This window comes from Elephas maximus, chromosome 5 (assembly GCF_024166365.1).
Source record: "Elephas maximus indicus isolate mEleMax1 chromosome 5, mEleMax1 primary haplotype, whole genome shotgun sequence".
In the NCBI taxonomy this organism is placed as follows: Eukaryota; Metazoa; Chordata; class Mammalia; order Proboscidea; family Elephantidae; genus Elephas; species Elephas maximus.
Genome location: NC_064823.1, coordinates 49,498,676 through 49,510,761, shown reverse-complemented (window position 1 = coordinate 49,510,761; position 12,086 = coordinate 49,498,676). Strand labels below are relative to the sequence as shown.

The 12,086-nt window shown below is 36.8% G+C and overlaps 2 protein-coding genes across 2 annotated transcripts in view; both read right to left on the bottom strand.

The window, feature by feature from the left end:
• Positions 1 to 4,800: 4,800 nt before the first annotated feature.
• Positions 4,801 to 12,086, bottom strand: part of LOC126076906 (sodium/hydrogen exchanger 9B2-like) — a 298,466-nt gene continuing 291,180 nt past the window's right edge. Inside the window, exon 14 of the transcript XR_007517617.1 lies at positions 4,801 to 5,080. The gene's annotated coding sequence lies outside the window, so the exon portion shown is untranslated. The remainder of the gene's footprint in view (positions 5,081 to 12,086) is intronic.
• Positions 6,833 to 12,086, bottom strand: part of LOC126076916 (sodium/hydrogen exchanger 9B2-like) — a 66,195-nt gene continuing 60,941 nt past the window's right edge. Inside the window, exons 11-12 of the mRNA XM_049885621.1 lie at positions 10,382 to 10,518; positions 6,833 to 7,154 (exon numbers count right to left, since the gene is read on the bottom strand). Of these exons, the coding sequence (XP_049741578.1) occupies positions 6,897 to 7,154; positions 10,382 to 10,518 (395 nt within the window). The 3' untranslated portion in view covers positions 6,833 to 6,896. The remainder of the gene's footprint in view (positions 7,155 to 10,381; positions 10,519 to 12,086) is intronic.

Sequence of the window (12,086 nt, the reverse complement as noted above, 5' to 3'; positions counted from 1 at the left end):
ACTCTTGGCATCCCTGTAGCGTTAAGGAAATGCTTTGTTTTCAAGATATGAAAGAGAAAAGCAGGTAGGTCTCCAAGGATACTGGGAGGAAGGACAAATGGGGGATGTGGGAAGGAGGATCTCTGCAAGGTGTCTGACGGCCTCCAGGGCACTGCTCAGTGAACTGCAGGGGAGTTAAGTGTTTAGAGTTCACCTAAGGGGGGTGGAGAGCGTATCAAGAAATGGAGACTCAGAATTGTCACCAGATCAGTGGGCTCAGGCCAGATTTAATTTGAAGTAGTCAACCAAAAAAATGTGATATTTAACTTGCTACCAAAATGGCATGAAACTATCCCCACCAGTTAGAGTTGTTGTTGGCTGCTGTGGAGCTTATCTTGACTCATAGTGACCCCATGTGACATAGCAGAACTGCCGCATAGGGTTTTCTATGCTGTAATTTTTACGGGAGGAGATCACTAAGTCTTTCTCCCACGGAGCCACTGGGTAGATTTGAACCACCGACCTTTCCGTTCGCAGCCTAGCACTAAACAGTTGCACCACTAGGCCTCCTTACCTGCTAACAGAGAAGTGCATAAATGATTCATGTAGACATTTCTATGAATTTCATAATTCATATAAAAATATGTCCTGAAATATTTCAAAAATGTTTATTTACTTGAACATATTAAAAAATTAACAATGGTTTAAAAACACATTTAAAAAATATGACACCTTTTCCTGTAAAAAAAACTACAGTAATTTAAAAATAAATTGATTATACTTGCAACAATGTCACAGAAAGCAAAAAGTCTTTGAGGAACAAGGACAACCTTCCTTATAACACCATTTTTACTGAATTTGATGCTTTGCAAATAATTAACAAATGTCTTCTACATAAATGATTTCATACTACTGAAAGCACTTAAATTAAAAACAGAAATTTGGCTAATGACCTATTTGGCATGATTTAAGTGCCAACTTTCTTCTCCAGTCTTATCTCTCACTAATTCTCTTTATCAACCTTAAGTGCCAATCACTTACTCCAGGCTTTATTGTTTCTGCACTTTGCTGATTTAGGGTATCCACCTAGTTGCTCCCGTCTTCACTTCACTCCCCAATATTACCCATTAGTCCTATTCACTCTCGAAGGCCCAATTCAAATATCACTTCATGTAAGAAGAAGTCTTCAATCTTCCCACTGTAAAGAACTCTTTTAAATTGTTCATTTGTATTAGAGCTACTAAAAAAAAAAAAGTCACCATGGAGTTGATTACCAACTGATGGGGACTGCATGTGTGTCAGAGTAGGGTTTTCAATGGCTGAGTTTTTAGAAGTAGATCTCCAGGCCTTTCTTCCGAGGTGCCTCTGGATGGACTTTAGCTGCTAACCTTCCGAGCTCTTAACCATTTGTGCCACTCAGAGATTCATTACAGCTATTAACAATTACTGCTATTAAGGCACATCTTACTTTCTTGTAAAGTTCTTGAAGGTGAGTACCATGTCGTTCACATTTGTATGCCCCACGGTGTCAAACACAGTTTGTCTTCCACTGGAATTCAAGTTTCACTGAAAACAGAGCCCTTGACTATCTTGTTCATCATTGTATCCCTGGAACCTAGCACAATACCTGGCATACAGCAGGCATGTTATAAATATATTTCGAGTTAGTGATTTAAAACGTAAGCTCCAGGAAGACAGGGATCTTTATTATTCATTGAAAAGTAAATATTCAACTGTTACCACACGAATAAGTGACTTTTGGAAGATTTAGCCTTCATTATATTCAACAAAACTCTTCAATCTATATATCTCCATAGAAGTCAGATATAAAATTGTCTTTTACCCAATTACTTCTCTGGATGCTATATCTTTCTAAAAATAAGATACCCTCCAAAGCTGCAAGAATAAAATTTAAAATAATCAAAATAAAATAGGTGTTTACATTAAGAGTATTTTCAGAAAATGGTACAGCTGATTTAGAAAACACTATAGCAGTCCCTCAAAAACCTAAAAATAGAACCACCATATGACCCAGCAATTCCAAAAAAACTTGAAAACAGAGACTCAAATAGAGGCTTATACACCAGTGTTCACTGCAGCACTATTCACAATAGCCAAAAGGCAGAAACAACCTAAATGCCCATCACCAGATGAATGGATAAACTAAATATGGTATGCACATACAATGGAATACTACTCAGTCAGCAGGAGGAATGATGTCTTGATACATGCTACAATATGGATGGAGCTGGAAGGCATTACTCTGAGTGACATAAGTCAATCACAAAAGGAGAAATACTGCATGACCTCACTTATATAAAAAGACAAGAAAAGTTAAAAATTCAGAGAACAAAGTTTATTAGTAGTTACCAGGGGTGGTAGGGACAGGAAAAGGGGTGAGGGTTAAGGGTGATGGAAATATCGCATTGATTAAGGATAAGTTGCACAGCTGATTATTGTAATTGCTGCAAATAAGTTGTATATCTATAAAAAGTTGAATTGGCAAAAGTTGTGTGATGTATTTACAAGAATGACAAAAAAAAAAAGTAGATGATGAGGGTGTTTATGTACAACCAACAACCTCATGGAATTTGGTTCCTTGGTTTGGAGGTTTAGAGTCATGATTTCATAGGACATCCCAGTTAACTGGCCTTCTGTTCTACGTGCTAGTTTGTTTCGTAGTGCCTGGGGTCTAAAAAGATTGCAAACAGCCATCTAAAGCACAATTTCTCTCTGTTTGCCTGGAACAACAGAGGAAGAAGGAGCATCAGGAATAGAAGGAGGACATGGAATGTGTTGGTAATTGCCTCCATGAATAACTGCCTCCTTTGCCATGAGACCAGAAGAACTGAATGGTGTCCAGCTACCATTACTGAACATTTTGATCAAAGATTCTATACTAGAACCTTTGAACAAAAGAGGGAAAAAGTAGAACAGAATTTCCAATCTTCATGGACTCCAGACTTCCTAGTGTCATAAAGGTTGGATGAACCCCTGAAACTATTGTCCTGAGATAATCTTTAAACCTTAAACCAAACATATCCTTGGAGACTTCTTATAAACAAACAATAGCTTAGCTTAACTAGTAAAAAAATGTCTGCCTTGAGCATTATGCTCTTTTAAGAACTATATATATGCGATCAAATTGAGAACAGCAAGTTGAAAGATTAGATAGGAACCTTAGGGGGCAGTGAATTTATGTTAACAGGAGAGGAATAACTCAGAGAAAACAGGGTGAGAATGGATGCACAACTCAAAGAATGTAATTAATATCACTAAGTGGTACATACGGAAACAGTTGAACTGGTATATCTTTTGCTGTGTATATTCTCAACAACAACAAAGTAAATAAAATTGAAAAAAAGTACTTTCTGTTTTCTTCTTTGTACTTTTCTGTGTTCTGAATTTTCTACAATGAAAATGTATTACTTTTGTAATTAGAAAAAAATCACTACTATTTTTAAAGAATATAATGGATAAAATCATCTGTAAATGAATGGCTAAGAAAATGTTGAGGACACCCAAGTTCAGTCAAGGTTATTTGGGGTGAATACCAGAGAGAAAAAACCGGGATATGAAATAATTTAAAGAGCTGGAACCTAATTGGTACGTCTGAAAAGATACTCCACACAGGGAGATGTATATCACAGGGCCCAAGAAAAAGAGGGCACTGAAGATGAAGGATTTCTAGTGTTTCGCATCTTTCTTGGAAGTGTGACACTCCAGATCTGAAATGTTGTGTGACAAGTAGTTTTCTTTTGATGCTGGAAGATGATGTCCTCACAGACTCAGTCAGTGAAAGTTTATTAAATGCCTATTGTGTCCCATGCCCTCTGCTAATTGCTGAGAATTCTAAGATGACCAAGATAAGTCTCCTGCTCCTAAGGAGCTGATTTGATAGGAGACAAGCACACAAACAACCTGAAAAAAGCGTCATTGGCGCTCTGACAGTATGTATAGCATGTGTACAGCCCACTTAAAAACACTTGCAGGGATACAAATGTTAATTATTTCTATTTAATCTCCTGGTCATGTGGGGAATACACTAGTTGCAGTACTCTTCTGCCTCCCACCCTTCTTGCTAGCTAAATCCTAATCACTCCTCAGGTCTCAGCTGAGGCCCTACTTTCTCTGGGGAGCTGTGCCCAACTAGAGCACAATTGGGTGCTCCTGCTATGAAGTCCCTTGGGCCCCTGTACTTCCTACATAACAGCATTTATCATACTGTTTTACAATCTTTTCTTTGTCTCTTCTAGCTGATTGTCAGATGGTTAAGGATAGGAACAAATATTATTCTTGATGATGTGTCTGGATCACCAAGGCTTTCAGTAAGTATCTGTTGAATGAATATAGTTTTAGAGCCTACAAAAACAGAGTACCAGATCAACATTAAGTTTATGGTGCCCCCACCAAGGTGCAACTAACCAAGGAAGTTCAGTTTGAAATGTCCATTTGACCTTTGGTAGAAATTAATTCAGTTGCAAATGAGAACATAAATACTAAGGGAATATAATACCATAAAGTATCCAGAATCTGGCTGACATCATAAAAACAAAACCTGTTTAGAAGAAGTGAATATTAAGTTATTCAAACTTTTGAATACAGGTGAAGGCCATGATAGAAATGGCAGCCCACTAGACTCATGAAAGGAGAGGAGTAGACAAGCTTTATGCAAATCAGTTTGGTATAATTAGAATAGTCATCATTTGCTCATTTAATATCTACATCAAGATTAGATTGAATTTTGAACTCTAGGTGAAAGAGTTCAGATGTGATATAAATAAATACTGGGTATACACAACACATGGTATAAGTTGTATTGGAATGTGATTATTCTTGCAACTAGGCAGGGGATGACCTAGAGTGGAGACAAACTATGGGTGATACACAAATCCAGACAGGGCCTTTTGTATAAGAGGGATAGGATGTGACCTATGCAGATGAGCCTTTCTCCTAATACTTCTCTACTGGCGTGTCACAACGTCTGAAATTCCTGCCACAGAAGTCACTCTTTTTTGGTTTAAGGTACTGTCTTCAGAAGGCCCTTGTTAATATGCAAGAATATATTACTAAGTGATGGTAACATCCAACAGAGTGGTAGCTCTGGCTCCCAAATCTAATCTTCTGTTCCTCCTAGGAATGAAGATGCTTAGCCAGAGAGGATACTTCTCAGCCTTCTCATAGCCAGGTGTGGCCATCGCCAATGGAATGTAAGAGGAGAGATTTGCCAACTTCTGTATCAGTTCCTGTTATGGATTGAATTGTGTTGCCCCAAAAAATGTGTGTCAGCTTGGCTAGCCCATGATTCCCAGTATTGTGTAATTGTCCACCATTTTGTCATCTGATGTGATTCTCCTGTGTTGTAAATCCTACTTCTACGATGTTAATGACGTCAGATGAGCGGCACTTATGTCAATGAGGCAGGACTCAATCTACAAAATTAGGTTGTGTCTTAAATCAATCTCTTCTGAGATATAAAAGACAGAAGTGAGCAGAGTGACATGGGGACCTCGCATCACCAAGAAATAAGTGCCAGGAGCATGCTGAAAAGCTCCTTGACCAGGGGAAGATCGGTGGCAAGAACCTTCCTCCAGAGCTGACAGAGAAAGAAAGCCTTCCTCTGGAGCTGGCATCCTGAATTCAGACTTCTAGGCTACTAGAGGAAACCCTGGTGGCGTAGTGCTTAAGTGCTATGGCTGCTAACCAAAGGGTCGGCAGTTCGAATCTGCCAGGTGCTCCTTGGAAACTCTATGGGGCAGTTCTACTCGGTCCTATAGGGTCGCTATGAGTCAGAATCAACTCAATGGCACTGGGTTTGGTTTGGTTTTTTTTTTAGGCTACTGGACTGTGAAAGAATAAATTTCTCTTTGCTAAAGACATCCACTTGTGGTATTTCTGTTATAGCAGCACTAGATGACTAAGATATTTCCTTAAAAATAAATTGCTTGCTTTCGACTTCCTCTTTTCCTTCTTCCCAAAGGCTGGGAAAGAGACATGGCAGAGACAAAAATTTAACCAATGTCCTAAGCTAGGGCTTGACAGAGTCTCATGATGGAAGGTCATGGGTCTCTGAATGAACTCATGAGCAGAGCAACTGTCACCATCAACCAGCCAACCAGTTTCATCAGAAAGAAATACATTTCTATTTTCTCTTACATACAGTATGTTTTGTCTCATTATGGTATATAACCTTTACCTTAATTAATATAATAGTCATGAGCATGACATAGATTTGAAAAGTTAGCTATCTATCATCTAGGGAACAGGAAGGCCCTAAAGACATGGGTAATGAGGAAAACAATAAAAAGAGCTGGATTAGGGCACTCTCTAGGGAAAGTGGACTCAGATGGGTCACTGAAGTGGAGGACTCTGTCTAGTCAGTTCGGGAACAGGACAAGGTCTTCTGACATCTAGAAGGGGGCAAGAGGAATGTACTTAAAAAATCTAGTAGGGACTAATCAGTTACAATAATTCTCAGAAAAGTAGTAAGTGAAATAGAAATAGAGAAGAGACAATAGCAAGGAGAAAGTGGCTAGGAATCGATGAGGGACTGCATTATGGTGTTTAAAAAAAAGGAGTGAAAACCAATTCAAAGCATGCGAGTCTGAGTGACTGAATCCTGAGACTGTGACAGTAACTAAGTTAGGGCAAGTTGTTGGCTGATAACTGAACTCATTCTTCCTTATGCTAATTTTAAATTATGGTAGCACATTAAAGTAGACACGTCCCTATAAAAATAAAGATATATGATGAAGGAGAGTTTGGAAAAAAGAAAGGTAAAGAAATCAGGATTGGAGATGTAGAATGTTACCACCATTGTAAAGAAATAGCCATTCTTATGGTTCTACTGCATTTTAAGCTTAAACATTACATATTTCAACTTCCATCTTGATAAAGTAGACTCTGGTAGCAGTTTTCTAATTATTATATTCAGCATTCTCTCTTTCCACCTCTATGACTTGTTCAGAAGGCTCTCCTTGAACTTCTTCATCTTTATTTTGATGTTCAGCTTTTTGGAGAAGCCTGGGGCCCAGCAAGCCAATAAGGAGACTTCCAATTGGGGCTGTAATAAGGATGGCTAAAAATGCCACTGTCAACACAGCCATTCCACAGTCTTCCAGTTGTGTGTCTCCATATGTTCTTGCTATGTCCAAAGCCACAGGTCCTAATGCACCCTGTAAAATTTTAAGGGTACAGTAGCCAATATGGAAAAAAGGTGAATTAATCATTTGCAAAAAAAAAAAAAAACCTTGTTCTTTTGCTCAACTAATAAAGTTCTAGTTAGTCTTCTTTCAAAGTGTACTACAGTTGGTTTTGATTATCTGACAGCTGATGATTCATATGCACTTATTGTATAAGGCAGGCTTACATAAATATCGGGCAAATGAATTTCACAACACTTAGGCAGATACAGACTCAATATCCATTACAATATGACATGAAGTTCTGCATACTAAATTTCTCCTGAATAATGATGACTGTTTCTGTTTGCCTCATTTTTTCAAGTTTAGAAATTTTGAATTAAGAAAATATAGAGGAAAAAATGCAGTGATACTTATTGGAAGATGGTGAAGTTTTAGATTTGGGCTAAAAATGTAAGAGTATGTATTGCTTTAGAGGCTAAACTGTTAAACATCGTGAAACACAAAAGTGGCAGGTAACTTCAGGAACTTGAAGTTAACTTATTAGGTATTTGGTAACTCTTGCCTCAGGAATGGTGAAATGTTTATTTAGAATTTATCTACGTATTATGAAAACTCTTATTTTCTTTTAGAGGCAAAGTGCAGTATTATCAATTCACATGGGAAAAATGTATCAATCGATGTGATCATGTCTTTATCCCACAGAGCACAAAGCAGCCTCTAAGACCATCAAACAGATAAGAAAATATCGAATGCATCAGATACAAGGCAGAGACTACTAGCTGCTCATAAATATCTGAGCGTTCCTTTTCTATAACAGAAGTTTTTTTCTAGTCTCATTTGCAACTAGATGTAACTATGTGTCTAAATTCTGGCCACTAAGAGGTGAGCAGAAATGATAAGTGCAAGTTGTAGATTGTGCCCTGAAATGGAATGGACATGCATGTCCCTTATCTTTCCCCCTTCCCACTAGATGGGAAATTATAGGAGTTGGAACTGTCACCTTGTTCCCATAGATAGAAGGCACATGCTGAGGATGGCATTCACCCAGCCAGCTCTGAAACATCTATGCTGAATTACTGGTGAGACAGAAATAAAAACCTCATTTAGTCCCCGTATTTGGGGGCTCTTTTTTTTTTTTGTTATTGCAGCTTACCCTGTACCCTAGTTAATTCAACATTTCATGGATTCTTGGCAAGAACTATACACACTGCAAAACATATTTTCAGTTCTCTCTGTATGTATACGTGTACATGTATGTGTATGTTTTGAGATTTGTGTATTGGCTGGTGTTTTGGATTGAATTGTGTCCTCCCCAAAATATGTGCTGTAAATCCTAATCCCTATAGTGCTTTTAATCCATTTGTGAATGGGTAGTCTTTGTTACGTTAATGAGGCAGCAATAGTGTAAGCTGTTTCTTAAGTCAATCTCTTTTGAGATATAAAACAGTAGATGAAGCAAGGATACTTTGGGAAAGACAGATGTCATGTCACATGAGATCTCAAGGATCCAAAAAACAGAAGGTGAAAAGACAAAAGAACCTTCCCTCAGAGCCAAGAGAAAAGAAAGAGAAAGCCTTCCCCTAAAGCCAGTACCCTGAATACAGACTTCTAGTTTCCTAAACAGTGAGAAAATAAACTTCTATTTGTTAAAGCAACCCACTTGTGGTATTTGTTATAGTAGTACTAAATAACTAAGACAGCTGGGTTGTGATGTAAGATATATTACAGTAGGCCACAGACAAAAAAGTTTGAAAAACCCTGATATAGAAAAATACATGTAAAAAAGCCTTATTTCTTATGCAGTGGCAAAAGGAGAAAAAAAAAATTCAGCACAAAACAGAACAAACATTATCCAATATATCCTGGATATTTTTCCTTATTTTAAAATTTGCCTTCACGGTAGCAAAGTGCCATTTTGCAAATTTTAACATTTTATAACAAATTCTTCATACCAAAGCTACTAGAATCATTGTTCTCATATTTACCCAATAAAGTTACCAGAAGTCATACGAAAGCTAGAAACACTCTGAGGAAAAACTATTCCCGTTATCGCACTACATCAATCTCACAGTGCTCTTAACCGTGATGTCTCAGACATCTTTGAAAATCCGATGGAAAAAAGAAAAACTTCTCTGGAATAATGGTCCCACCCACAGCCACACAAAATCTGGTATATAATTACAGAGCATACACATTCTCCAAAACAAAACAAAAGCAAACCTGTTGCCGTCGAGTGAATTCTAACTCATAGTGGCCCTATAGGACAGAGTAGAACTGTCCCATAGGGTTTCCAAGGAGTCGCTAGTGGATTTGAACTGCCAACCTTCTGGTTAGCAGCCAAGCTCTTAACCACTGTGCAAATTAAGTACAACTAATTTTTAATTCCATAAAAATAGAAATTTGTATACTTAAATAACTGCAGAAAAATATGGGATGGAACATGGGATAAAAAAAAAGATGGAACAGTTAAATCTTGTTTGTTACAATTAGTCTCAAAATGCACAATACAATGCAATCGGGAATATATTTGCTGCAAATCATAGTCTCTACAGTTCTAATGTAGTTAGCAATTAATAGATATTCTAACAAATGCAAGATTAAGAATTTCAAGCACCTATCAAGAATTTCAAGTTTTTTTTTTTTCATACCACTTGCTCATTAAAGTACACAAATTTCAAGTTGAGTGAATGCAACACTTGGCAGGAGGTTAAGCTTGTTTAAATAACATAAAATCAACTAATAATCTAGAAACTCAATAAAGCATTTTCTGAGTTATTTTCAATTCATCGTCTTTTCTCCATTATATATAAAATCTGGCCAAGTATTATTGATCATTAATTACACTGACATTGAAGTATTTTCAGCCACTAAAATGGACCATTCTATTTCTCTTTCCCTCTCTTCTTAGGACACTGAAATGAAAAGATGTGACAACTATCTCTCTGGGTTATTTTGAGAGCTATGACTGGTAAAAATTCAAACCCTTCTCTCCTGCTACTACTGCTTTCTAGTAGTGCAGGGATTTATTAGATTTTTAGTTGTACCCTAGCGATCTAAAAAAAATTTAAGTCAGCATATTTAAGGAATGAATATACTAAAGATAAAACTTCTGAAGAGTAGATCAATATAAACTATTTTCATAAATCAAACTTCAATAACTTATTTTTACCAAATTTGAATAAGCTCTCTCATTCCATATTTCATGGTATCATATAGAAAGAAAAGTTAAAATGCTAAGCCATCCTATCCATCATTACCTGGACTGTGGCCTTAGGAAGATAGGCAAAGGAAATAAATATTTTTTCTTTTATGCTAAAACCAGCAAAATGCACCATCAGAAACGTAGTCAAAGTTCGTATCAATACTGCAAGGCCCAGGGTGGCAACATAAAGGCCTGTAAGGAAAACTCAATTTTTATAAATAATGAAACACTGGGGGAGAAATTGCATTTCACCATAAATGATTCAAAGTACTATCAACAGAAATAATTAAAGAACTTTAAAAAAATTAAAAATACATTAAAAATTAAAAATACAAACATGGTTAGGCATAATTTATCAAAAAAAACAATATTAAGGACCAATCAGATTACTTGTTTAAAATTAGAAGTTTCCCCTAGATTAAAACTACAAATTAAACATCTGATTTTTTACAAAGGAGATATGAATGTCATATCTCATGCTTTATAGCAAGAACCACGCTTTCTTATTTAACAAGAATTTATGAAGTAATAATTATGCATGACAGGCTTTGTACTGGTCACTAGGTACACAAAGATATGCAATGTACAGACTCTGCCTTTATGAGTATCAAAGTCAGAGGAAGACAAAAATATAAACAATGAATTCACATACTATGTGGTGAATATAAACAAACAAGTAAGAAGGCTCAGAAGGGTGAAAAATTAACATTTCATCAAGGAGGTTTAGAATTCTTTATAGAATATAAGACCAGAGGTGATATTCAAAATATTTATCAGCCAGTCAGAATGGAACTGGCTATGCAATGACCAATGAGAATGGACACTGGCAGTACACAACTGTTTCACCATATTGGTGTATACTAACATCATACTAGCCACCAATGACATAAAAAACAGCTACTTAATTCAGTTGTTTAGAACCCTTTATTGATGAAGAGAATTTCACCCCAATTTGTAAAATAAGGGATTTTGACAAGGGCAGATGTAGGCTACTGGACCTGAGAAAGGTACAGCTAAGGTGACTATTGAATAATAAGGTGATTTTTATTTTTAAGGTAATATTTGTTGAGAGTTTACTGTGTGCCTGTTACTGAGCTAAGCTTTAACTGCACGATTTTACTTAAGCCACACAATCTGTGGCGTAGGTGCTACTATTATTCTCATTTTACAGTTGAAAAAAGAAGTTCAGAGAGGATAAACAACTGCTCAATTTCAAAGGGCTGGTAAAACCCCAGACGGACATTGTTGGATGCTGTATTATGAATCTGCAATAGGGGAAGATTTTGTGGCTTTTTGTTGAAGTGTATTTCTTTCAGATTGGTGGGATTTTAAAAGCATACGTTGCCTGAAGTACAAGATACAAAAGAGATGGCGCCATTCCCAGAAGGGAACACTAAAGGATGAGCAGATTTGGGGAGAGGATGACAAGTGAGTTCTAGATATACTGAGTTTAATTTAGAGATAAATATTTTGGAATTACATAATTTATAATTGAAGCCATTGGAAGTTCTCAGAAGAGATACAGAGTGAGAAAGTAGGTGCTTTGGAAAGCTCTTTAATGAAAAGCAATATTTAAACCACGTATAGTGTAAAGCAAAATACAAACGGCACTGGAAAATAAGAAGTTTCAGAATTCAACATAAAAGAGTGTTTTAAAGAGGTCAATAACATCAAATGCTGCTGAGAGCTCAAGCAAAATAAAGACTGGGAAGTGTTCATTGGATTTAGCAGTACAACCGTGGTGAGAGCAAGATCGGTGT